The sequence below is a fragment of the Suricata suricatta genome, chromosome 2 (assembly GCF_006229205.1).
Source record: "Suricata suricatta isolate VVHF042 chromosome 2, meerkat_22Aug2017_6uvM2_HiC, whole genome shotgun sequence".
Classification (NCBI taxonomy): domain Eukaryota; kingdom Metazoa; phylum Chordata; class Mammalia; order Carnivora; family Herpestidae; genus Suricata; species Suricata suricatta.
The window spans coordinates 11611816-11638335 of record NC_043701.1 but is presented as its reverse complement, the minus strand read 5'-3'; the positions used below and the strand labels follow the sequence as shown (position 1 = coordinate 11638335).

Here is a 26520-nt window from a genome sequence, read left to right as displayed (position 1 = left end):
TCAAAAGTATATACTTGGATTTTTGACTGCATGTGGGGGGATCAGTGCTCCTAACCTTGTGTTGTTCGAGGGTCAACTGTACCCCTAATCTTTGAGGAGTTGCCTGCTCTCTGCTGACTTTCCCCCCTCACTCCTCCTCCTTTTTCATACCCCCTCCGATGCCCTATTTCTCCCTCCTCCCTTCTCATGCTCCCTCAAGCTTCTGTGGGCAAGGACACCTAGGACCTCTCTCCCCCAGGGAGCAGCTTCCCTCAGTTTCAGAAGGGCCCGCGGCGGCCACAGAGCCCCTTGCTGTCAAAGCTGTTAGAACTCTTATTCGGATGTGATGTAACTGGAGGAGGGAAGTGCATCATCAGTGGATTTTACCTTTTTAGGAGATACACTCCCACCCACATACCCACAGCCATGTAGGGAAAGGATTTGAACTACACTTTAAAACATTAATAGTGATAAGCACTGAATAGTGGAATTACTAGTGTTTTCCATACTTCTTAAATATTCCTGTAATTAAAAAAAAATTAAATTCCTGTGGGAGTTATGTCTTCCAGTGCATGGAACCGGGAGGTGGGTGGTGAGGAAATGAGAGGAATGGTGGTCAGTACAACCCAGTTCTTTCCACACCTGTCTGCCCCACCCCCGGCCTCCCTCCCCATCCACACACACTGAGCTTGGGTTGGCTTCTCTTTTTGCCGGGAACTGAAGAAGCTCCTCCCCCAAAGTAACCAGATTAGTGATTTTTTTCCACCTAAGCATTGTTTCCTGGACTGAAGGTCAATGAGTGCAAGGTAGGGGTGAGCAGGGCCACCAGCTTACTTAATCTTTCTCCCCTCAGCGTCCAGTGACTGCGTGTACTGCTCCCCAGTCACCAGGTTCCCTGGCCTGGGTCGGCAGGAAGTGTACAAGAGGTTGTGACTGTCCCAGGAGAGTCTCCTGGTGAGCACATCTGCTAGCAGAGATCCATCTGTACTTCCACGCCTACAATGCCCTCTTCCAGAAAGGACACACATTTCTGCACATGCATTTGGTAGTTCACCCAGGTGTGGGATGCATGGGCTCCAGGAGTGGTGTGAGTGGGTTGTGCGTGCCCACGGTCTCCTCCCACCTGCCCCAGCACCTGCCCTGTGGTTTCCGGACTGCATTGGTTTCTGGTTTTCCAGGGCAGGACTCCATCCCACCTCCCCAATCCCATCCCACCCCATCCCGAGCCATCTCTGCTCCTGGAAGCAGATAGTTAGCCACTGCCCATGACTGCCCAGCAGGTCTGTGCCCACCAGCTTCGTAGGCCTGACAGACATTGGAGCTTTGAGGCAAGTTTCTGGAAATCTGTTATTTGGGATCCTGGCCTTGCTGCCATGCTATTGCTTCTCTAAAGACTCTAACTATGGGGCACCTGGGTGGTTCAGTCAGTTGAATGTCCAACTCTTGATTCCATTAAAGTCATGATCTCATAGCTCGTGAGTTCAAGCCCTGTGTTGTGCTCTGTGCTGTCAGTGCAAAGCCTGCTTGGGATTCTCTCCCTCTCTGCCCATTCTCTCTCGCTCTGTCTCTCTCTGCCCCTCTCCTGCTCACATGCCTGTGCTCTCTCTCAAAATAAATAAATAAAACTTAAAAAAAGATTTTGCTTCCATCAAGCAAGGAGTTTGGGGAATGAGCCTCTAATAACTTTTTCTTTGTGTCAGAGAGTATGAGGGGCTGTAAAATTAGTTCTGGTATGGGTCTAATTAGAGAAGAGGGGTTTGCCTACCAGTTCAGGAGGCCAAAGGCTTAGGGAAAGGCAAGTCTAAGAGAGGATGAAGAATGAGACAATGATTTCTGCTTGAGCACAGGGTATCCCATTTTCTATCTCTGTCCCTCATATGTACACATGCATGTACACACACACACACACACACACACACACACACACACACATCATGTACCCTTTTCTCCCCCAACACCTATGTCTCTCTACCTTCCTCATTTTTGATGAACCTGAGTTTCATGTACAGCCCAGGACCTGAGGATCTGCTATTTCCACATCTGCTCTGGGCCACATCCTATACAAGCCACTGCATGGAAGAGAGAAAGATGTGATGTGTGGAATCAAAAGAAGTAGTCAGGGAGCACCTGGGTGGCTCAGTCAGCTAAGTGTCTGACTCTTGATTTTGGCTCAGGTTATGGTCTTAAGGTTTGAGCCCATGTTGCACTCTGCACTGCCAGCATGGAGTCTGCTTGGGATTCTCTTTCCCTCTCTCCCTCTCTCTCAAAATAAGTAAATAAACATTAAAACAAAAGGAGGTAGTCAAGAGTCCTGCTCTGCCCTTTATTGTCTGTGTGATGTTAAGCAGAAGAGTCATTTCTTTTGTGAGCCTCAGCTTTCTCATCTATATAATGGGTATGATGACACTACTACTTTGAGTCCCAGGTGCTATGTAGATCTCATGATGTCATGGATGTGAAAGTTCTTCACAAACCCTTAAGTCATTTTGTTGCTCTCCACAGGATGATGCAGTAGGATCATCCTAGAAGCCTCTGCTGGCTGCTCACCACTCTCCTGCCTGACAATGGAATTCTCTAGTGACCTGAATGAGGGGCAGGCCCATGGCTATGATGTCACAAAGCTCACAAAGTCAGAGGCCCTATGGAAGGAAAGGGAAGAAAACGGTGCTGGGAAGTAGTAAGGGCTGGGACAGGGACAGGGGAGGGAGGAGGGGGCAGCCGACTGGACATTGGGGAGTAGGGAAGACCAGAGGGGTAGATGGGCAGGCCTATGACTTCCTTGGGCTCCCAGCTCTGCAGGGCAGCATTCCTGGCCGCCATCCTGCTGCTGCTGCGAGTCAAGGGGGTGAAGCCTCAGAAAGGCAGCCTGGATCCTAATGAGAGGAGTCAGAACGAGAAGATACCTTCCACAGGTAGGACGACAGTGTCTGGAGCTAGGGATCAGATCTCTTTGGAGTCAGTCCCCAGTTCCTATCAGGCTGGAATGAAACGTGAGATAGGTCGGGTTGTGGGGAGAGAAGCCCAGTCCCTTATTAGTGTATTGTGAGAGTGTCAGGTAAAGGTTTTAAGCAGGGTTCTTAGCAAGGGATGTATTCAGGGGCACACCACAGGCTGGCTGGAAGGTGGCCATGTGAATGGTTAGGTGTCTTAGAAGAGGTCGTGGTTTCCATCACCTCCCTCAGGTGGTCCCTCCAACCCTGAGTGTTGTATTGTAATCCTTTGGAGGAGGCAGTGTGAGGTAGAAATGGGGTGTGTGTGCACCTGAGTTGGGGCTGTGATTGAATACAGAGCAGAGGAGACCTCCAGATGTAGCACCACCTCCCTGGGCAAGGAAAGGGGGATATGCAATTGGGCCAAATGCCCCAGGCCCTAACTTCTTCTGATTCTCCACCTTCATCACCTTTCTGGAATAGGTCGGGGTGGAGGCAGGTTAGGTTTAGCCCTTTCAGTGCTCCCCCTCTCTACTGTTCCAGACCAGGATCAAGAGCACTTTGAAGAGCACTTTGTGGCCTCATCAGTGGGGGAGATGTGGCAGGCTGTGAACATGGCCCAGCAAGAGGATGACGAGACATCAGACACAGCAGCCCTTCGTGACCACCTATTTGACCTAGCCTTCTGCTTCAATCTGGCCAGCATCATGGTTTTTTTATGAGGGAAATTGAGGCTGAGGCGGTAGCATGGTTCCTGGATGAGGACCTTGATGTCTACCTCCGCTTCATGATAGCTTACTGACCCCTCTTCCCCACTGGGCTCCAGGCCACTACTCCCAAGGGAGGCGTTCACACAGCTTCCTGCCTCTTGCCACTAGCTCTTCACCTCAGGATGCAGCACCCAAGAGATCCTGGTGCTAGCTTCTCAACTGTCCATTGCCCCAGTCTGACTGCCTCTCCACACTCTGAGCTCCATCTCCCAGGGCCAGAGACATAAGACCCGTGGCCTTCTCTCTCCCACACCTCTCCTGGTTCTGCTCTGGATAGCACATTAGGAAAAGGAGCCTGCCACAATAAAAGTAATAGCAATAAAGTCCTGAAAACATTTGGGGGCAGCTTTCTGAGACTTAACCAAAGCCCTTTGTCTCTAACTGGTCTGTTTAAGCACCCAACCTTTGACCCACTGACCTTTAGACCCATTGGTTCTTCGCTTTTCTTGTGTCTATAGAACTCTCTCTCGTCATTTCTCCTCTTATCTTCTCTGACTTCTAGGCATAGAACATATTAGGAAAGAATTATTACTGGATAGCCAAAGCCAAGTGCCAGCTTTTATTTTTGGAAGGGAAAGGGAAAGGAGATAGTGCCTGATTCCGTGGATGGGGCAGGGAGGTGTTGTTACATCGGAATTGAAGTCTCTGTGGTAGCCAGGTTACCAGAGCCGGCAGCGGCTGGAAGGGTTCAGGAGGGCACCACGTGGACAGTGGAAATGTCTGGCAAAGTCTCTGGCATTGCTGAAGGGCCCATGTACTCGAAGCATGGGAGGGCTGTGAGGATCCTGGGGTTCCAGAGTGCCGGGATCCCTACACATCACCTGTGGGAGAAAGAGAGGTCCACGCAGGGTAAGGAGAAGAGCAGAGTAGTAGGGTATATCAGGGTCAGGAGGAGGAGGCAGACCTGGTGCCAGGGTGGTGACTGGGGAAAGCAGATGAGAGCAGAGATAGGGGCACACATTTGTAGGTCATTTATTGTTTTATAAGTTTATTTGAGAGAGAGGGAGAGAGAGAGAGAGAGAGAGAGAGAGAGAGAGAGAGCGAGCAAGCGAGAGCGAGAGCGAGCAGGTCAGAGGCAGAGAGAGAGAATCCCAAGCAGGTTCCATACTGTCTAGCACAGAGCCCAATGCAAGGCTCGAACTCACAAACTGCAAGATTATGACCTAAGCCAAAGACCTAAGCCAAAGACCTACGCTTAACCAACTGAGCCATTAATAGACCATTTATCTGGCAGGATATGTATGACTGTGTTATCAGACTGTGTTATCAGACCATTTGTAAATGACTGAAAGGTGGGGAAGTAGGGTTTATTTTAAGAACTCTGTGAGGGAGTCTTATTTTTTAGAGAGGATGAGGGTGAGGGAGAGAGAGAAAGAGAATCTTAAGTGAGCTCTGTTCTGGTGCTCAATCTCATGACCCTGGGATCATGACCAGAGCTGATGTCAAGAGTCAGACACTCAACCGACTGAGCCACCCAGGCACCCTGAGGGGATTTACTGAAGAACTGGGGATAATGTCTGTTGAGGGAGCATGTGGCACTCAGGTGGGGTCACGCCTGGGGGTGAGGTCTCCATCAAGGAATGTGGTCTATAGACAATCTGTTGAAGGCTCATTTTTGAGGAGAAATGAAAGAAGACTCATCTCAGAGAGGGATTTGGAAGTAGTGGGTTTTTTTTTCTTTTTTTGAAGAGGGTGCTGAATTTGGTAGAATTTATAGCAATATGAAAAGATAGTCCCAATGGGCATATATGACAACATGACAGCAGGAACATCTGTGGCAGAGGGTTGGGGCTGTTTGGGGGAAGGTGTTTCAAGGAGGAGCCTCTCTTTAAGCACTAGCAATAGGGTACTTATCTGACATGGAGCAAGCCGGGGAGGGAGGTGGCCGTTGCCTACCTGGGCATAGCTTCGGAAGAAGAGCTGTTGAGGGCTGAGGTCCAGGTTGGGCAGGATGGCCTCTCCATGGTTCCATAATGGCCTCTTGTTGTATGCCTGGATATGGGGGTGGGGAGACAAATAACCTTTAGACTCTAGACCCATGGCCACATGGAAGTCTGATGCCCTACACATAATACTGAAAAACAGTTCATGACCCTTTTGTCCAAGTTCTGCAGATGCACTGGTCTGAGTCATGGGAAAAAATGTTCTTGTGAGATCTATGGATAGCCTAGAAAAGAGGAATCTGTAGGGTCAGAGAAGGATTCCCAAACTGCCATCTGCTCAGTGGGAGTGTGAAGGGCAGGAGGCTTTACAACTATGTTTGCACAAGGGATGGTAGAAGGAAAAACTGTGAAGACAGAATGGCTCTCAGTAGATCCTGGCCCTTGGGATAGGAGTTACCTGCAGTGCAATGGCCAGTCCCCCAATGTCAGCAGCATTCTCCAGTAATGTCCAAGAGCCATTGAAAGAGAGTCCACTGGGTAATGGAATGGATTCATAGTGACGTCTCAGGCACAGCAGTGCCTCCTGTAGGACATGGGTGTCACAGGCTGGGCAGCCCCCAGGAAGTACTGTTTGGAAACAGGGCAAGGGAAAGAAATGGTGAGGCATGGAGTAAGGATGAAGAGGAGGGGGTACCACAGACTGGGCTAGCCCACCAAAAATTGCTAAAGATATGTAACTGTGCCATCTGGAACCCTCCCTTTCTCCTCCTGTGGCCTCTTTTAGGGCCTTGACCTGACTTCCCAATAATCCCACCTCCCAATGGCCACTGTTACCCACACAGCTGGTAGAAGATGTGCAGCAGTTCATGGGCCATAATGCTGCCAGCAGCGCCAAAGTTCACAGCTCTGTGGAGACAAAGGGTTGTCTTACTCCCAGAGTCCTTCAAAGCTTTTGACCCCAGTTCTCCAACCACAAACCCTATCCATCATAATGTCTGTTTGTCGCACTTGGGAAATCCCCTGCCCACCCTCATATAATGGCCCCTACCTGGGGTAGCCAGGGTGGAAGAATGGAGGTTGGAGGAGTCCGGCTGGGAAGACCACCACATGGTCAGATATTGAATAGTAAGCATTGACCCCCCAGGTGGACACCTGCCACCTATGGGAATAGCACATATGAATACCAGCTCCAGCATGTATGGTCCCGCCCACCAGACATATGAAGTCCCTCCCAACTACTGTCACTGTTACCCCAGGCCCCCAGCTTTCTTTGCTGCTAATCTTGAATGGGCATCTCTGGGATGTAGTGTCTGTGTCTCCCTTGCTCCCATACCTGTGCTGGGGTAAAGACTTCAAGAAGCTTTGGACAGTTCTAGCTCGGAGAGATCGGACACAGCTCAGGAAGGACTGCAGGTAGCTGGGTCCAAGCTGTATCTGGGAGGAGGCAGGAGGTGACTCGAATACACAGAGACAAATATGGGTGCACACTGACATACCCCAATGGGTACATTTGAACACAGATGGATAAGCCCCAACATACAGACCTCCATAGTACAGTGGAAAGCAGCACAATGACACCATGTCGGTACAGGCACCTTTCATATGCATCAGCACACAGATAAACACACTCAGGCAAGTCCCAAGAATGCATATGTGCACACACACCTATCGTGACCTGAAAGGTTCTGTTCTTCTGCTGGCAAGACCCACAGTGTGGATATTCACCCATAAAACCCAGCCAACACCAGGGCAAGGAAGGGGTCAGTTAGGATAGCCCAGTGTAAGCAGATTGCTACTCAGGTGGGTCAGCGGGCTGAGGAGAAGCTGAGGACTAATAAGAAGTCGGCAAGGGCAGGGACTCACATCGCTGTATGCCTGTCTGTCCAGTGATAGCTTCAGGGCCCATTCTGGGGCCCCCATCTTCACCTGCAGTTGGGTGACCTGGGGAGAGACACAAAAGGTAGAAGAAACCTAGCTACCCCACGTCTATTGGAGGAAATTTCTCATGTTCACTGCCTTGGTCCCACCTTTTACATTTTCACCAGGATGTGTGTGTGGTATACTGGTGTTTACAGCTGCTATGTGTTCTTGTGCCTTTACATTCTCCTTCTATTGCTGTGATCTCTGGACCCCAAACTCAACTCCTGTCTCTCACTCCTGGACTTACCCTATCCTGGGCCCTTTTTCGGGTCTTCTCATCCATCCAGGGAACACTCCTGAGGCGTGTGATGAGGGCATCCTTGATATCAGTCAATAGTTCCATGGCCTGTGAAGGGGCCCGGATAGAGACACAGGATCAGGGGCAGCCTTGGTCTGGGGTCCTACCCACTGGGCTCTAAGAAGGGCCTTGGCCCCAAGGAGCTACCAGAGAAGGGGGAAGATCTCCAAGAGAGAGAGAAAGCGGAAAGTAATATTTACTAGGTGACTGGAAACCCAGGGCAGAGAAATCTGTGGAGACAGAAAGGAGGTGCCAAGCACAGAAAGAGAAGGTGGGAGCTGGTCAGTCCTGAGTGTCCACAGAGGGGATAGTTCCTTTCCATGGGGAGATCTCAGTCTACCAGGGGAGGGAGATGCTGTCCTTACCCTTGGACAGACAATCCACTCAGAATCAAAGGAAGAGGACCATCATTCCTTTCTCTGCTCTTGAGGGTCCTTGTCCTCATACTCTCTTTATTAAAGCATGCATTTCCTCTCTCCATATTTCTGTGCTTTTCAGCTTTCTAACAAGCTGAAGTTTTCCCAGCTTCTTACTGCTTCCCCAGACACCTACCATCTTGTTTGTGTCCTTTCTTGATAGAGGAAAATGGATGACAATATTCAAAGCCTGAGTTCAAATCCTGACTACCTTTTGGAGAAGTTACTTAACCTCTCTGTGCTTCATTTCTATCTTCTCTAACATTAGGATGATACTAGGAATTAAAGTCATTCATTCCAAGTACTTACAAGAGTGTTAGCCACATAGTAGGCACTCAAAGACTACTCAGTACTCATTTACTTGCACTTCTTAAGATGATACCATTCCATTCTCATACCATTTCCTGTGTTGTTAAAAAATCATAGATAAACAGGGAGTAACCATAGAGTCCACAGAGTTTAATTTTATCATTTTATGGTTAAAGAAGCATAAGAGCAGGGAAGTTGGGTAACTTGTCCAAATCGTGCATGTTGCGTGCAGTTGTGTCTCATAGCAAAACTAGGCACATCCTAAGGACCCAGAATGGCCTCCTTTGGCATCTCTCTCATAGCGTACTCTTCCTCTCTGTGACTGCCTGACACCTGTCCACCCCCATGACCATGCAGACCATCGAGAAGGGCACAGTGAATAGAATTAGGAGAGAATGGTTGGGGAGGGAAGGGGTAGAGAGACATGGGCTGGGGAAGAGCCCTCACATACAGCACGTTGGGTTTCCGGGCTGAAGGCCTCATGAATAAACAAGCCTGCCAGGGTAGGCTCAAAGAAGGCTCCCGTCTCCTCCACACACTTCATCCATCGAGGGCTGATGGGCTGCAGAGACAAAGCCGGAATGAATGGCTCTCATCAAATGTTCTTCCTCATTCATCTCTCCAGGCCAATCTCTTCTAGATTTTTACTCCCAGAGGATGCTCTCTTTCCTGGTCTTTCTGGGTTTGTCTTTACTTCATTTTCCCTTTTGGTGATTCACATAGGGCTATTGCTCCTTGGTAAAAAGGGGTTTATGTCCTCCAGTATTAGTCTCATGAGACTTGATTGGGCAAATCATCCTTATTTATTGACTGTTGAATTGAAAGCAAGTCCTCTCTGAGGCATTCTTCTAGAGAACATAAAGACTCCTGGATAGGAAAAGACTACATACCAAACCTCTTACCATAACAGGTCTGTTGGCCACTCCATCCCCACCTGCCACATGTGGTACACTGGTAGCCCAGCGATGGCAGCCGCCCTCCCATGTTTCCTTATCTAAAATGGAAACTGGAGAAGGTAACTCCTCTCTCCTTTTCTGCCACCTTCCCTGACTCTCCAAATGGTTATCATGGATGATATGGTAGGATCTCGTCTTATAAAGAAGAAAATGGCCAGAGTGAAAATGGGTTTTAGATGCCATACTGTTTGGTAGGAGAAGGAAACAAAAGAAAAGACTAAACGTGAATTCAGAGAGCTAAGAAACTTTGGATCAAATCAGGGAAAATAGGATGAGATGAGGGACACTGTCAACTTCAAAGGCAGAGAGAGAGTTAGACAAAACTTCAGTAGGGCCTTGGGCAAATGGGGTGTTTTTAGCACAGGGACAGAGAAAATAAGCAACACAAGAGAGAGATGCTGGGGGGGGGGTTGTTTGCAGTGGGCTTGGATGGCTTTGAGGAGTTGACCATAAAGGGGGCCCAGAGATTACACAAGACACACAGAGAAACACGTCCAAGGGGCTGAGGGTGAGAGCGCCGGCCCGAGGGGGAGCTGAGCCGGGACCGTGAAAACACAGCTAACATGCTAATTTGGGTTAAGTGGGAGGAAATCACAAGACTCCATTCCTGTAACTTATTTACTCCCCACAGATCTCCTCACAGGGAAGGTAGTTAGGCTGCTCCCATGCTTTCTGGTGCCAAAATTAGAGAGAGTTTATGGAGCTTCTCATGAGAGAAGAAACAGAAAGGGAAGGTCAGTATTGTCATAGGGAAGAAGGAGCTCCCAGGCCTCTGTCTGTTAGGACATTTACCATTTTGGAGGCTTCTTTGTTTTCTTGTGCCCTCATTGTGAAATCTTAAGGACCTTCTCCTCTTATGAGGATAAGGACTCAGATGCTTTCTATAGTTATTAGTTGCAGCTCTAAAATACAACCATGAAAGGCAAAGATGAAGTGAAAGGAAATGTGGATCTGATAGCCATGACTGGGTCCAGGGCAGGCTCTGCTGGCCACCTTCAGTGTCTTTCCATCTCCCACAGGCCTCCTGATGACAGGCGTGGATTCAAGACTGCCTTTCATCAAGCTGTTGGGGTTGGAGGCAGTGGCTACCGTCAGAGCAGCAGCAAACACACCATCTTTGAGCTTGGTAGTGTCATCTGCCTGCCCTTTCCACACCTCCTGTTCTTGAGCTGTTTCCTGATCCCTTTTGGAGAAATGCCCACCCATTTCTCCAAAAGCTTTTGCCTCCTCTGTGACTGTGCACATAGCCTAGGCCATGGCAGACTCTATCTAATCTGATTCCTGGAGAACATAGATGCCACCTCAGACTACCTGTTGCTAACCCCTGTGAAACTCTGGGATTCTTTTGGTCACAGTTGTGCTGGGTCACATCTCCCATGAGCAGGAAAATAACTTCCAGAATCTATAAATAAATGGTGTTCTCAGGGGTGGAGTTTGACAGGTTAAATAATCATCTACTGAAGGTTATGAGAATCTGAGCTGTCTCTCAAGAAACGGAATGACAGAGCATACCATATATATTAAAAATAGAGAAAAAGAAATATAGTGGAAAATCATTGCCAAAATATAAAAGATGAAAGAAATACTTCAAATCCAAGATATTGAGACCCAGTAGATTAATTTTAGGGAATAGAAGAAAAGTTGTAGATACAAGCTCAGAACCATAAATAATAACACTTTAAGAAATAACAGAAATCAGAAAAAAATCCAGGCATCTGGAGGAAAAAAACATTTTCTTAAATTGCCATAGAGGGAAAGAGATTTTGGAGACTACAGGCCATCCAGGAATCCTTAATGTTAATTTTTAAAGAAAATTTTAGAATGAGTCATTGAACCGACCATTTTTGAACACTTGGAAAATAGTATGTAACTACTAAGGGACCTCTGGGGATCACTGAGGACAAATAATGCCGAAATAATATTTTTTCTGGTTAAAAGCTTCATCAAACCAGGATAATCCAAGAGAGCTGAAGTAATGAACTCAGGTAGGGCCCATGTGGTGACAGAAGAGAAGCAGCCACATCAGACCCATGGGGCATGGAAGGGCCAGGGCCAACCAGCACAGCACAGCCAAGCTGAATGGCTGCGTCTCTCAGCCCCAGTCACTAATGACCCCTGGAGAAGCCTGGTCTTGTGCTGCCCAAGTTTCCCATTTACCACACACACACACACACACGCACACACACACACACACACACTCACACTCTGAAAATGTGACAAACAGCGGGCCATCTCCTAATTTTTGACTGTTGGTGATTAACTAAAAGTTTATAAAAAGCTTGAAGGCCAAGAAAACACATCTATTGGTCAGATTCATCCTCAAGGAGCTACCAAATACTACCTCTGAACAGAGAATTCAGCATTTACCAAATGTGGGTTATTAACTTAAACTCCTGCATTTCAACCATGCAAACTGTCACCATGAGTGTAATACCTGTTCTACCTCCCTGGCAGCACTGCTCAGGAGATCAGGTGAAACAGGGCATCTAGAGCATTCTGTAAATCTTAATGTACTCCCTCACTGTGTTGGCATTGGTTTTGTGGAGGCATTTGATAAAATCGCAGATTGAGTCCTTGTGAATTAGATGGTGAAATTTGTGTTGGAAGATAGTATAATTTGTGTGGCTTTGTAACTGGCTGAATCATAAAGAAACATTAGAGATCAATGACTCCAAGTCCACATGAGCTTGCCTGACCAGCCCGTACGCACTCCCCACCTAGTATGCCTTCTCTCTAAAGTGTTTCTCCGTACCATTAATCACCCCCTAACTTATTTTATTTACTTAGTTCATTGTCTTTCTTCCTTCATCAGTATATAAGTGTCTGAGGGCAGGGACTTCTGTCTTTTGTTCATGTGGTATTCTGAGCTAACAGCTCAGAGCACAATTCAGGGCTCGAACTCATGGACCACAAGATCATGACCTGAGCCAAAGTCTGACGCTCAACAGACTGAGCCACCCAGGCGCCCCTCCAGAAAACCCTTTAAACTCTCTAGGCAACTGCCTCTGTCCCACCTCCTGAACAATAATCAATCGGACACTGCCATCCAAACCCTCCCTCAGCTCTCCTCTTGGGAACTCCAAGCATTTGTTGTATAAGCCAGAGTCTTTTGGGAATGCACCTACCCCCATTCATTCAGTCCACATGCAGCTGCTTTTTTGCTGTAAGGACGGAGCTGGTGGTTGCAACACAGACCATAATGGGCCATGAAACCAAAAGTATTTACTATCTTGACCTTTGTAGAAAGAATCTTTAAACTCATTTTCTGTTTTCCTACCCGCTCATTTCTCAATCCTGCATAGCATGTAATTAACAACATGGCTTCATGAGCAGGACAGATCTGTTTTGGAATCTGATCCTTCAGTTACGAGCTGTGTGGTCTGGGGAAAGTCACTTGCCCTTTCTGAGGACATCAGAGTGTTTCTGGAGGATTAAATAAAATCATCCACACTAAGTGTTCCATGCAGTGCCTGACCTACAGTGACAGCTGTTATTCTATTTGTTGGTAGAACTTGACTCAGTTTTCAAGCTCAAAGATAACTACAAATCCTAATGGCCATATAAGGATGGATAGAATAGATATAACAGATGTATATAAGTATACAGAAGATGACAACTATAGCAATTTGTGGGATGTTTAAGTTCTTTAAATGTGAATTTGACATTGGCATTTATGTCCGTCAAGAAGTGCCATCAGACTGTGGTTGTGGGATTGACAGGAAGCTATTGGTTGACAGGGATTTTGTAGTACTGCTGACGAAGAGCAGCTGGAGCTTTGTCAGCTTCAGCGGTGTCAAGAGAAAAGTAGGGCAGAAGCTTCTTGGGGACTTGCCAACCTGAGAGAAAGTCCTAAAAAAGAGTGTTTTATTGTTGTTTTGTTTGTTTGTTTGTTTCTTAGCAAAAGGATTAAGCACACAGACCAGACTGCAGAATTCAAATCCCAGCTTTACCAATTTACTGGCTATAATACCTTGAGCGAGTTCGTTAGCCTTTGTCCCTTAATTTCCCCATCATGTTTTATGATGTGCCTTCCTCAAGAAATTCTTCTGAGGACTTATTCAGTTCATATCTATCTAAAGGGTTTAGAAAAATGTCTCACTCCTGGGGCATCTGGCTGACTCAGTTGATTAGCATCTGGCTCTTGATTTCATCTCTGGTTCATCTCTGGTCATGATCTCATGGTTTGTGAATTCGAACCCCAGTTAGTTTGAGCCCCACATCAGGCTCTTCACTGACAGTAAGAAGCCTGCTTGGGATTCCTGTTCTTCCTCTCTCTTTGCCCCTCCTCCCCCCAAATAAATAAACATTAAAAAATATAAAGAACCTTGGGGTGCCTGGGTCGGTTAAGCTTTCCACTCTTGGTTTTGGCTCAAGTTCAAGCCCTGTGTCAGGCTCTGTGCTGGCGGTGTGGAACTTGCTTGGAATTATCTCTCCCTTTCTCCCTCCCTCCCTTTCTGCACTCCCCCTCATGCTATCTCTTTCTCTCTCTAAAAATAAATAAATAAATTTTTTAAAATTATTGAATATTTTAATTTAATGTAAAAAAGAACCTATAAAAAATGTCTCACTCTCGATACTCAATAACTATGTCTACTCCCTATATACCCATTTACCCTTTCTGAATTCCACAGCTATTTCAAGTTGTCAAAGTAGTGAGTTTCTCCAAAACATAGAAATGGTCCCCAAATTACTAAGGGAAAAAAACTCTGTGGTTTTCAAGACTACACTGAGGCCTTTACTGAGGTTGGAGCATATCTAATATTCTAGATGCCTTCACTTGCATTTGGATGTGTCCAAAATAGGGTTTCAAAGTTCTTGGTCAAAGAGTGTCTCCAAATCTTATATGAAACAGTAGAGTTTGGTTAGTGTGTACGGCACACAACTACCACCTCAGATATATTGAACTCTGCACCACAAAGCCCGTGCTATGGCCCCACAGATCTCACTAGATTTTAGAGATGAACTCTTTGGGAAGCACCTTTGAACTTCAAACACTGGAATCACCTAGACAGAGGAAAGGCCACCCCTTGCTAGTCATGTCTTGCATCCCAATGAATCCCAACCTTTAGGTCCTTAAATCACAGAGTTCTGGATAACTAACTAGGCAAATAGTTTAAAGGTCATGGCAAAGGAAAAGCAATTGCTGATAATTTTGAAGTTTTATATTTAAACTTGAATATTTAGCGAAGGGCTGTGAAAGTAGCCAGATGTGTGTGGAAAGGTCTGGTACCTGACATCTCAGTTCTCAACATAAGCACTGTATGCCCAACCTGTCTGCTTCTATGGGAAACCCAGACATTGAACGGCATCTGCCCCCACACCCTCTCCCTTGGAGAGGCACACCAACATTTATCCCTCCAAAGGGCAGATGCTCCATTAGCACCCAATCTGGGGAAATTCCTCCCTTCCCTCCTCACCATGGGTGGTCGTTGGGTCAGCTCCCGCAGTTTCTGGATCAGCAATCTTCGTGCCTCCTGGAACTTGCTGTCCAGGGCTGGAGAGAGGGTCCCCACCAGTCCCAAGATCATGTGGCTCTGCAGAAAGTCTCTGTGGAGGGAAAAGAGACCCACACATACACTTGGGGCACTTGAGGTGCCTCAAGGACAGCCTCCCCTTGTGTAGTTATGGATACTCTTCAGGGAAGCCCCTTCTCTTCTGTATCTATAGACAATAATGGCTTGACTTGGAACAAGTCAAGAAGAGCTTTTCTTGGTGTGAGTTGGGGAATGGTAATAGAAGAAACTAGATGCAAAAGTGACTTCTCAAGACACAGGGAGTGAAGGATCTGAGCTAGATGAAGACTAAACTTAAAAAACATAACAAAACAGATTCATCTACTTCCACCACCAAGAAATCTCAGCTCACCTTAAGATGTATCTTCTAAGCACAACAAAGCTGGGACCTCAGACCTTCCTCTGCCTTGCAGGCAACTCTCACCAGGTCTGATTTGTAGCTTTACATAAACCTGTTCACACCCAAAAGAATGGTCCTTTGCTTCCTTCAAAAATAATTTCTAGATGTGCTGCCCCTGAGGTACTATGCAGAAGGGTCCTAAGCCCGAGTCCCAGGAAGGAAGACCCTGTCTTCAGGCAGTGGCCACGTGGGTAGTGGGGATGGCAGACAGCGCAACAGAGTCTCACCTGCAAGGGCCTCAGGGTCCTCTCCCAGCTGAGAAATGGCCTCTTCTCCAGCTCTCCCCCAAGAGAACCCCCTGCCTTCACCTCCTCCCTCCACTGGCCTCATGGGCCTCCACCTCCTACCCCTCCCCAGCTGCTGACAAGACATGCATGCCTGAGCTGTCCCTAGTGACTGGCCTTCCAGCATCTCCTATAGCTTAGAGGCTCTTCAAAGGTTGGGTTCTCCTCCCAGGAAACCCTGTGTCTTGTTGGGTACCCGAATCCCTCATTTCATGTGTGCTTTCCTTTCCCCACACCCTTCAAGCCTCTCATACTTGTTGCCTCCATTTCCTCTTGGGCCATTCATACCAACCATTCTCTGCCCTCAGATTTCTGAGGATCTCTTCCATCTTCCTGGGAAGACCTTACCAACATGAAGTTTCGACAATCTCATTTGTCCCTGAGGCCTCCAGGTCCTCTGATTCTTTTCATTGCCCTCATCCTCCCCCAGTCCCACCTGAGGCAAACCTGTCTTTCAACAGCTTCTCTTCCACCAGCTGAGACATGTTTTTCAAATACTCCAGGTCATGGACTACGAGGTGCTGGGAGGGGCTGAGGGACATTGGCGTGAATGTCGCTTGCAAGCAGGATAACCAGTCGATGGCAGGGGCCATTTCCTTAGAGGAGGGACACAAGGCTGAGGGGGACAGGAAAGGAGAAGAGGAGGCAAGAGAGGGAGTTTCCTCTCCCTCAGGGCTTGAGAGGGAGTGGGGAAAGGGGTGGTTGGGGGAAGGGATGGGGCTGGGAAAGTTAGGGATGGAAAGGAATTAGGGGATGAGGAGAAAGGATTTCAGGAGATCCAGAAAGTTTGGGAGAGAAACCCTCCTGCCAATCTTCCTCCAGTCCCCAGTTCAAGGCACCTGCAGTTGGTCAATAGTAACCAGCTTGAAGAGCTCTCCCTGTGCCCGCCGCTGCTCCAGGGGCCTCAGAAACTGAAACAGCTGCGAGGTCATGGAGATGGACAGGAAGGCTAGTTCTTGCACCTTGGCTGGGTCTCCTCCTAGCAAGGTTCCCAGCCGATTCAGATAAGCCAGGTATTCCCGCACAATCTGGGGGAGGGGCAACCTCTGTCATAGCCACCAGAGGCCTCGGCCTTTCTCCAAGCATCAGAGGTCAGGGCCTGACCTTTGTTCGTGGAGCTATCTTACCTGAGCATAGATCTTCTGTTCCTGCTCTTGCTTGAGGGGAAGATCAAACTCTGGCTGGTCTATCTAGACACAAGAGATAAGTAGGGAGCATGGAGGGAGGAGAGGACAGGTGTGGGGAGATGGGGAATGTACCCAGGAGAGAGCCTCAGGACACAGAGAAGGTGTGAGAGAGGACAGTGAGAAAGAAAGGGACTGGGTTTGGAGGTATGGGGGAAAAGAATACTCTTTATACTAGACAAACATGGAAAATGTGAGGAGAAGGTGGGTACTTCAACGAGTTTTAGGTGGCTCGTTAAGGGAGAAGCCAACTAATCTGTGTCCTGAAGGGAGCCATCCCCTGTGCTAGGTTCAGGTCCAGAGTTAAGGGAGGGGGAAACCATCTCAGGTGCAAAATTTGAAAGGTACTTAAAATAGTAATCAAGACAAATATCTTAATTGATATTTTTCAAATAAAAATCAAAGCTAAAAATCCATGCTGACTGAAATAGCAAATCTTTGTTCATCATACATTTTTTCCCCTGAAAATCTAGTGTATTTTTTATCCATTTTGAAGAAAAATTATAGATCTTTTTTAAGTCTGCAATACAATTTTGGCCCATTTTAGGGGGGAAGGACCTCTTTTCCAAAAAATCCACAATGAACAAAAATTTGATATTTTTTGTTCATCACGGATTTTTGCATTGGCTCTGTTTCTTTTCATTTAAAAAAAAAATATTTATTTTGGTTACTGTTTTTGGTATCCTCTTTGATGTTGCACACAGGTGAGTGGCTCACTTACCTCACCTGCCTGCCCTACCTTAGTCCTGGCATGTCCTTGATTCTGTTCTTATCTTTGCTCCCAAACTATGCCTTTTTCTACTCCAACTTCAATGTCCCGCTCCCTCCTTGGTATATATACTTCACCCTATCTTGAAAAATCTTTCACTTGGCTCCTTTGTCACATTTTATGTCCATACTTTGATGAACTAAAAGTCATCCATGCCCTTGTTCCAACTTCCTTGCCTTCCTCTTAAACCCTGTACAATCTGTCAATTTCCAAAACAGTTTTCAATACTCTCTCTCTTCTAGAAGGTTCTCAGTGGTATCATTGCTCATTCTCTGAGCTCAGAAATCTCTAGAATCCACAATGACCCTCCCCTGCTGAAACACTCGTCCCCTGCTCTCTGTTGCACAGGCATGCTGCTCTCACACCCCCTCCCTGCCCCCAGACTCCTTACTGAGGTACTCCCTTTGCAGTCCATCCTCAGAGTCCATCCAGTGTCCAGTTGATGGTAACCACCCTCCCCCCACTCACACTACATCAAAACTGGTAAAACTCATTTTCTAACTTCTTCATTTTCTGCATTTACATCATTTACGTTCAATCAGTCACCACGTCCTTTAGAAGCACCATGGACCATCACCACTGGGATGAAGTTGCCTAAATCTTCATGCCTGGCCTTTCACTTTCTACCATAATCATCTTAGTTGAGAACCTCCAAATTGCTCATCTAGATTCCTCAACTCCTCCAGGTTGACCTCCAAAATCACTCCCTCTGCTTAAGCTCAGTGCATAGCCATCATATTTTTCCCATGAAGTCAGAAGCAATCACCTGCATCTGGCTTCTTAGGCCAGGAACAATCAGGCCCAACCTCACATCTTCAGCCTTACTCTTCTCTTATCTCTCACCACACCTCACCCCTACCCCAAATCCTCTGTTCAACAAACCAGCCTTCTCACTGACCCCACAGAAGAGTCACACCATTCCAGCCTTAGCTCAGGACTTTCCTGAAGTCCTTTTCATGCCCTTAGCTTCACCTTCACCTATGTGATTCAAACCATGTTTCAAGGCTTAGCTCACATTCTCCCCTCTCTGAGCCATTCCTTAACCATTTCAGATCTTAACTACTTCCTAAAGACCACATCAGTGAAGTTCCTGAACATACCCTTTGGAACTGAATTTTAGAGAGTCTCATACTGATTAACAGCTTTTCTTATATATTCGTCCCCATATAATTTTGTGGACTTTTTGAGGGCAGGGGCCAAACAGATGTCAGTGCATTGCCTACAACAATACTGATGCCTTCAACATTTTTTATTTATTTACTTGCCCAACAAACACCTGCCGTGGGCCTCTAGATGCCTAGCCCTGTGCTAGGTCCTGAGGAACAGAGGTGAATAAGGTGTGGTCCTGTTCTCAAGGGGTTTGCGGTCTTTAACACGGTATTCAATGATGAGAGCTTGAGATGGTGGGAGGACAGAGGGGGTCTCCCTAACTCATAGCTAGGGTGACAGTGAATAATTCCTGGAAGAGATAATAATCAAACCCCAAATTTGAAAAACACGTAAGAGTTTTCCAGGCTGAATGTGGGGCACTGGAAAGTTAGTGTTGCAAGCAAAGGGAGACATGGATGCAAAGCACAGAGGAATATGTTTGAAGCTAGAAGTGATGGAGCTTGGCTTGAAGTTTAAGGGGGACAAGGAATGTGGCAGGAAATAAGGCTGGAGATGTGGGGGTTAAGAGAGGCCACTGGAGGTATTTAAACAGAGATAATAGTATAGTTAGCTCTTGGTTTAGAAAGGTCCCTCCAGCAAAACTGAAGAGTAGATAAGAGGAGGACAATACTGGAGATGAGGGGGCTAATTAAGAGGTTATGGGGGCAATCCAGATAAGGAGGAAGGAAGATAGGATCTCCTTCAATCCGTACAGGACTGGTTCTCCTGCTGCTTCTCTGATCTCACCTAGTGTCCCTGTCATTGTTCATTTTCCCTCAAGATAGATATCTTATCTATGTCGCCCATTGTCCTCTCTGTCCAGCCTGTAACCTTCTAGGAGATGCTAGGTTGGAAGTCAGGGCAGGCCCAGGTCCTGCTGTGTGTTGGTGCACCCCTCACCTGAATGACTGGCTTGTGTGGAAGGCTGGGATGAGGTCGCAGATAGGCTCTGAAGAATGGGAAATAACCATACTGACTCATCAGAAGGCTCAGGGTTCGGTTAAAGTCTAAGGAAGTCCAATTACCGGAGATTCGCCAGCCTCCAAGCTGGGAAGCAGAGAGACAGGGCTCAGCAGAGGGGGATGGCCTGGGGGACTTGTCCCTCCCCCTCCCCCTCCCCTTCCTCAGACAGCTGCTACTTCCTGACTGCTACTCTGAGCACTTGGAGCCCTTCAGGGCTGGCTCCGCCTCTATCCTCTCTCTACCCTCACCTAGGGTGTTCATGCTTCCAGAAGGTACTGCCATTTCCATCTGCCTCCTGGAACTTGGAGATGCCTAGGAAAGAGACACCCCCTTCCCTTTCTAGAAAAAAAGCGGGGGAGGGCAGCCCTGAGCATACATTGGTCCCACGTGTTACGTATCCTAACTGCCCTGGGTCTCACCGCCTCAATGACTTGTCTGAGGGGAGCAGCCCCCGCAGCTTCGATGGCATCTGTATCCAGGCAGGAGCTGTAGAACTGGAAGACTTTGTCCTCCCCACTGCCCAGGTGCCGAGAACCTGGCTCTTCTAGAAATGAAGCATGTAAGAATTAGAGGTGCAGAGCTGAGCAGGGAAGGTGGGACAGAAGGGAAGACTTCCAGGGAAATGGAAGGAAGGGGGTTAATATGGGGGTGAGGACAGGTCAGAAGGTGGGAGGGCTGGGCAGACTGATGGGAGAGTGAGCACAGGGAGGAAGACGGGAGAGCAAAGGAGACACGAAAGACAAATGGGGAGGAAAAGACACGGGAGAAAAGGAAGAGATAGGAGCACCTAGGAACACCTATGGGTGCAAATGGAAGGCAGGACAGAGGTGAGTGAAGAAATTGGTAACATTTGGCAAATCAAAAAAATTCATCCAGACAGTATTAGCAAGGAGAAGAAACAAGGTGCAGACCCTGGCTGGTGACCCAGGAATCACACACTCACACACACACACACACACACACACACACACGGCAATAATCCACATGCCTGTGCATGGAAATCACATACATACATACACACACACACACGGCAATAATCTGCATGCCTGTGCTTGGGAATCACACATAAATACACACACACACACATACACACACACACGGCAACAATCCACATGCCTGTGCATGGGAATCTCACACACACACACACACACACACACACACACACACACGGCAACAATCCGCATGCCTGTGCATGGGAATCTCACACACACACACACACACACACGGCAACAATCCACATGCCTGTGCATGGGAATCACCCACCATATGACACCTCCCACCCACGCAGCCCCCTTGCCTTTCACTCTGTAGGAAGCAACAGCTTTTATCCTAAACATATGTTTTCCTTTCATCTCCTGGCCTGAACCGGAAGCCCCTCCAGGGAATGCCTGTCTCCACTCCCTCTCCATCACAAAGAGGGCAGAGGGATACCTTCATTCCTCCCCAGTTCCAGTGGACTCCGTCACATGTCCTGGGCTCCCTTACCCTGCAAATGTGTGCCTATCATACTTGTTCTTATTCCCTGTCCTCACACCCTCACATCATCCTCCAACTTCCTGGGACCCGCTTCCAACCTCCCAGATGGCCTCAGTTGCTCCCTCAGAGATTAACTCTCATTTCTTCTGTCTTCTCCACAGTTACTGCCTGCAGGTGACTTCTGTGCCCCAGGGCTTTAGGTTGGCCCTCTCCTCTTGCAGCATGCCCTCTGCATCTGGATCCATTCCCTGGCACACAGCCAGATGCCATCCCTTCTCACCGCATGGCAGCATCTTCCCAGCAAGCCCCAACACCTCACTTCTTCCCTAGAGCTTGCACACCAGCATCCAAGGGAGGGGGCGGGGAGCGACTCCAGGGAGGCGCTAACAGTGACCAAGATGCTGGCAGATAGCCGGAGCTGGGGGCAGCGGACACCAGGACTTTAGTATAGCAGGTGCTGAGGGCCCCTGGCGAGGGAGGTCCCAGTCTCGGGAGAGAAATGGAAGATTTAAGCACAGTAACAGAGAAAGGGCAGTTTAGCAAAAGGGGGCTCCTGAAGAGAGGGCAGAGGTCGTGGGCAAGTGGCAAAGGAAAGATGAAGACAGGGATCACGAGAGGAGAGGGGAGGAGGTCCTGAGGTTGTAGCTACTGAGACCGAGCAGCAAACCAGCAGCTGTGCCACAACCTCACAGGTCTGGAACAGCAAGATAGTTCTAGGGTCAGGGCCACTCACTTGCATGGAGAATCTTCTACCCAGTGAGCCTCACCCAGTATTTTCTGAAGTCTCCTCTTGTTCTCCTCTGCAAGAGCCTGAAAGGAACTAAGGGTCCCTTTGGACTCTCCACAGGCAAAGCTGAAGAAGTCGGTGCAGGGGGCCACACTGGTGTTCCCGGAGGCCAGGTAATGAGCCTGAAGATCCCAACACTCCTGTGTCCTGCAGGGCCCTGCCGGGTTGGGGCGGGGGGGGGGGGGAGCTCAGAGCTGGGAGAAGGAGAGAGAAAGGGCCAGGGCTCCCCCGAGGAGCTAGGCAAAGGACAGCCTGGTGGGGAAAAGGGAAGGGACCCCCAGGAGGACAGCACCTGATGGAAGCCAGGGGACCGGATTAGGAGGGAGAGGACTAGAGGGTGAGGCAGGAGGGGAGGTGAATGAGTCAGTGGGCATGAAGCCACAGAGTCCACCCCTGATGAGGAGGGCTGACTTGGTTGGGGGATTCCAGGATTGTGCTTACTAGGGCCACAGCTCCGGAAGATGTAGACGAAAAGCACAGAAGAACCAAGGAGCAGACTGAAAAGCAGGCCAGCCACTAGCACCCGCCGGATGGGGAACCCCGGCATTATACGGGGTTCCTGTGGCCACTCTACTTGAGATACTGGAGATTGCTGTGCAGGGAACTAGGAAGTGAAAAGCCACCGCAAGAGAGAGAGGGTTGGTGGATTGGAGGGGGAGAAGAGAAGAAAGAAAGAAAAAGTTAGTGCCAGGGGCCCCTTGTAGAAAGATGATTCTCCTCCTTCTCCCTAAACCCAACCCAATTCTGGCCCCTGGGAGATGTGCACACAGGGTAAGGACCAGGCAGGCGTGAGGGGTGAGGGTGTGTGGGATGCTGGAGTTGGAAGGGAGGTCACACATCTAGGTCAGAGATGGCACTTACCTCCTGCCTTAAGAAAGGCCCACTTCTCCATGCCCGGCTCATTCCCCCCTGCCGGGTTCTTCCCCACTCTGGTCTCCACCCTCTTGAGCTGAGGAGGGGAGAAGGGAGAAAAGCTGGGTCAGGACAGGGGTGCATTAAAGAGTTATAGCAGGTCTATTAGGTGGTTTTGACGCTTCCCTTCATGCACTCGCCATCATCCCAGGGCAGTGTTCCCAGACGGGCTTCAGAATGGCCCCTCCCTTGGATGCACCCCTACTTTCCTCTCTCTCCTAACATCTCCCTTTCCTTTTCCATTTCTGCTCTCCAAGCCTCCCATTTCCTCCTCTGCCATGGGGACAGGGCTTTCAAACACCATCCCCCCCCAGCCCCCAACAGGCATCTGACCCCGGAGGGGAACAGCTTTCTCTAGGGGACTTGCCGTCTGTCAGTCCTCTCTGGCTCCCAGAATTCTTCCTGGCTCTGCTCTAGGTGCTGAATCTGAGAAGTGGGGTTCAAGAAATGGCCTCCCTCCTACCCCCACCTCAGTTCCTCTGTTCTGGAGAGGAGGAACTTCTGCCACTTGACCTTCCCATCCCCATATACCCAGGCTATTGGCCTCTGGGTGGAGTCTGTTTATCAGCCCAGAGACACCCAGGCCTCCTTCTCCTTTATCTCAGCTTCTCAGGGGAGGTGGAGGGAGGGAGTCTTCACTCCCAAAGTAATTTTGCCCTTGGGTGGCTCCTCTTGTCCTGCTTTGTGCCTTTGCTCATGGAGTTTCTTTATTTCTGGAATATTCTTTCTTCTCTTCTTTCTCCTATGGTTGAAATCTCCTGGATCCTTTGATGCTCAGGTAAATGCCACCTTCCTCATGACCTCTCACAGCTCTGGGTCCATTCCTCCTGCTCCTGGGAATGCTTGATGGCTCTCAGGACGTGTCATAACTCTGCCGTTTGCAGGGAGAGCAGTGCACAGAAAAGCCAACAAACCTGGAGAGCCCGCCCCATGAGCTAATTATTAGCCTTGTGAGAATAAATAAGCCATTTAAACTCTCAGGCAAGTAAGAAAGTTTCATCATCTAGAAAACGAGTCTAATGTTTGCCTTGCCCCCACCACGGGGTCTGATAGCTTCTGCAGAAGAAGGAGGCACTCAGCACTCTCTTCCATGGGCACCTTCACCTCCCTAGTGATTGCAAATCTTTAGCGGCTGGGACAGTGTCCCATTTTCTTTCTTATCCATGTGAGATGCTTTATAAATATTTGTAGGAATGACTTGCATTCCAAGCCAGAAATCCTCCTTCCTATACCACACTGAGGTCTCACCTGGGGTCACAGAGAGCACATTTCTGAGAGGGCATTTCCCCTCTGTCCCTTTGTGGTCCTATCCCAGGCAAAATTGGAGAGTCACACTTGAGACCCCTTGGCAGTATGTCTTGACACTGTGCTATGGTGCCTTTGTTGGGATGGAGGTAAGGGTGGGTCCATGGTTAGGGAAGAAGAACAAAGCTAATGTGCCCATGGAGGCCATGTTATGGGGCATCATGAAGTTTATGAAGAGAAGTCAGAGCTTCGGGCATTACAAAAGGAGGACTGGAGACTCCTGAGGAGGAGTTGGACACAGCGAACATATTAACTGTGAAGACCTGGTGTGGTACTGGGTCCGGATTGCTCAGGCAAAAGGCAAGAGACATAGTGGTACTTCGGTGGCGCAGCTGTGATGAGTGAAGGCTCAGTCCACGGTGACGACAGAGGGGATGTAAATACTTGGAAGGAAAAATTTTATGGGAGGAAATAAAGTCTTGGAAAGTGATAAAGTCAGGGAGGAGGCAGCACGTGTAACAGTCACAGAGGAGCTTCAGGGTTTATTTCTGGATGACCAGAAGACTAGGGATGGCAGTGGCACGAAGTGGGACCGGGGGTACGGGCAGCTGGAGGAATCCTCTTGAGACCAAAATGATGACTCGAGGTTTTAGAGGTCTTCAGTCTGTTTGGATACAAATGAATTGTGCCTTCTCTGTTACCTCCCCTCCCTCAGATAATGACCTTGAACTTCTAGCTCCCTCCCCACTCCTTTTGTACCAGCCAAGCCCTCTGGGCTGATGTTTCTCTAGGAAAACGGTGATGGGGGCAATTCAGGTTAGATAAGAGCTGGTTGAGGCACAGGTGTGCTGTTACATTAGTGACTGTGAACAGCCACTGGGGCCTGGGCTTAGTGTCTGTCTGTCCTACAGAAGCTGAGCCAGTCATGCAGATATGGCAACGTGGGTGCCCTTCCGCTCTGCCCGCCCTGCTGCCTCTGTTCTGGGAGCTCCCTGAGAAGCACAACCCCTTTATCTCCCACGTCCCACTGTGCAGTGAGTCATCACCAGCACTGCCACCGCCAGGCCCCAGCACCCATGCACCTGCAGTGCAGCCATCATCATTAGCTGTAGGCGCCAAGAGAGCCCCAGAGAGCAACCACCGGCTCACAGAGCAGGCACGTGGTCATCTTGGCAGATCCTGCCTCCCGGTCGCTTCCACTGCTCTGTCTGGTCTATTTGACTTCCAGAATCTTCTGTTTGATACCATAATAATATTAACTAGTGATAATAGTGGCAATAGTGTCTACTCTTCACTGAGCACTTCCTATGTGCTGGGACTCCAATAAAAATGCTTTGCTTGTGTACATATTTTTCCATTTAGTCTTCAATTCTATGAGGGCGATGAGAGCCGTTCTTCCCATTCTACGGATGAGAAGACAGATACATGAAGTGCTTGAGTACAATTGCCCCAAGTTATGAAGTCAGCAATCATCAGAGCTGGCAACTGAAGCAAAGCCTTTACTATTGAGACCCTCCGTCATTAAGTTTCTATTTTTGGAAGGCTCTTCCTGGAAAGACTCTCTTGTCTAAACTCTTTCAATGGTCCTTCACTGTGATCTTGTTATGACTGCCTTGGGGGCTGGTACTCCCCAGGCTCTCAAACATCCATTTCACCTTTTGAAGATCATGTCTTTATTGTTGTCCAGCTAGCATCGACAGCACCTAAAGCATCAAAATTAAGCACGGGACATTTGTCTACATATGGTAGCCCTCTCGTGGATGCATGTCAGTGACAATTTACCTCTCAGATCACTCGATTTCAGTGATAACAATGAAGAAGCTTCTTCCTAAGGAGCAACAAACTGCATCCTGAATGAACCAGAGTAAACTTTGATGTCACAGGCAACACTGCGGTGCTGACCAGAGGAGGAAGAAACAGATCGCTGGGTCAGGGTTGGGGACATTCTAATTGCTTTTTCAAAGGAAGCCATATTGAGAGTTGCAGATTACCTCCGGGAAAGAAAAACTTATGTTTTTGAAACAATTTAAGTGATAAGTCTAGATGGACGGCTTTTAATATTTCCATTTCCACATATACTTGTTCTTTTATAGATACAAGACTAGAATACATAATGCCTGTTTAATTAAATTAGCAAATTAATTGGGGCACCTGGATGGCTCAGTCAGTTAAGCCTCCAACTTTGGCTCAGGTCATGGTCTCGCGGCTTGTGAGTTCGAGCCCCACATCGGGCTCTGTGCTGACAGTGCAGAGCCTGTTTGGGATTCTCTCTCGCTCCCTCTTTCCTTCTCTCTGCTCCTCCACCATCTATAAGGGCATGCATGCATGTGTGCTCTCTCTCTCTCAAAAGAATAATAAAAAAACTTTTTTAAAAAAT

The 26520-nt window shown here is 48.3% G+C and overlaps 2 protein-coding genes across 2 annotated transcripts; one reads left to right on the top strand and one right to left on the bottom strand.

The window, feature by feature from the left end:
* Positions 1-2605: 2605 nt before the first annotated feature.
* LLCFC1 (LLLL and CFNLAS motif containing 1) lies at positions 2606-4040 on the top strand. The gene is made up of 3 exons (XM_029955199.1): positions 2606-2656; positions 2771-2891; positions 3453-4040. Exons 1-3 carry the CDS (start codon positions 2621-2623, stop codon positions 3629-3631), a joined length of 336 nt encoding a protein of 111 aa, XP_029811059.1. The 5' UTR covers positions 2606-2620; the 3' UTR covers positions 3632-4040.
* A 184-nt stretch (positions 4041-4224) lies between these two features.
* Positions 4225-22982, bottom strand: KEL (Kell metallo-endopeptidase (Kell blood group)). Its single transcript, XM_029955188.1, is given in 18 exon segments — positions 4225-4500; positions 5576-5671; positions 6020-6189; positions 6401-6468; positions 6611-6721; positions 6896-6996; positions 7426-7503; positions 7730-7828; positions 8957-9067; positions 14879-15008; positions 16106-16254; positions 16498-16686; positions 16786-16929; positions 19661-19807; positions 20143-20267; positions 21967-22143; positions 22428-22590; positions 22848-22982. Coding segments are annotated over 18 exon segments (2355 nt in total). The 3' UTR covers positions 4225-4338.
* Between the last annotated feature and the right edge of the window lie 3538 nt (positions 22983-26520).

Coding starts and splice junctions, on each gene's coding strand:
- LLCFC1 (XM_029955199.1), top strand. CDS start 2,621: ATGGAAGGAAAGGGAAGAAAACGGTGCTGGGAAGTA. Junction 2,657..2,770: donor GAAAACGGTGCTGGGAAGTA/GTAAGGGCTGGG, acceptor TTGGGCTCCCAG/CTCTGCAGGGCAGCATTCCT. Junction 2,892..3,452: donor CGAGAAGATACCTTCCACAG/GTAGGACGACAG, acceptor CTACTGTTCCAG/ACCAGGATCAAGAGCACTTT.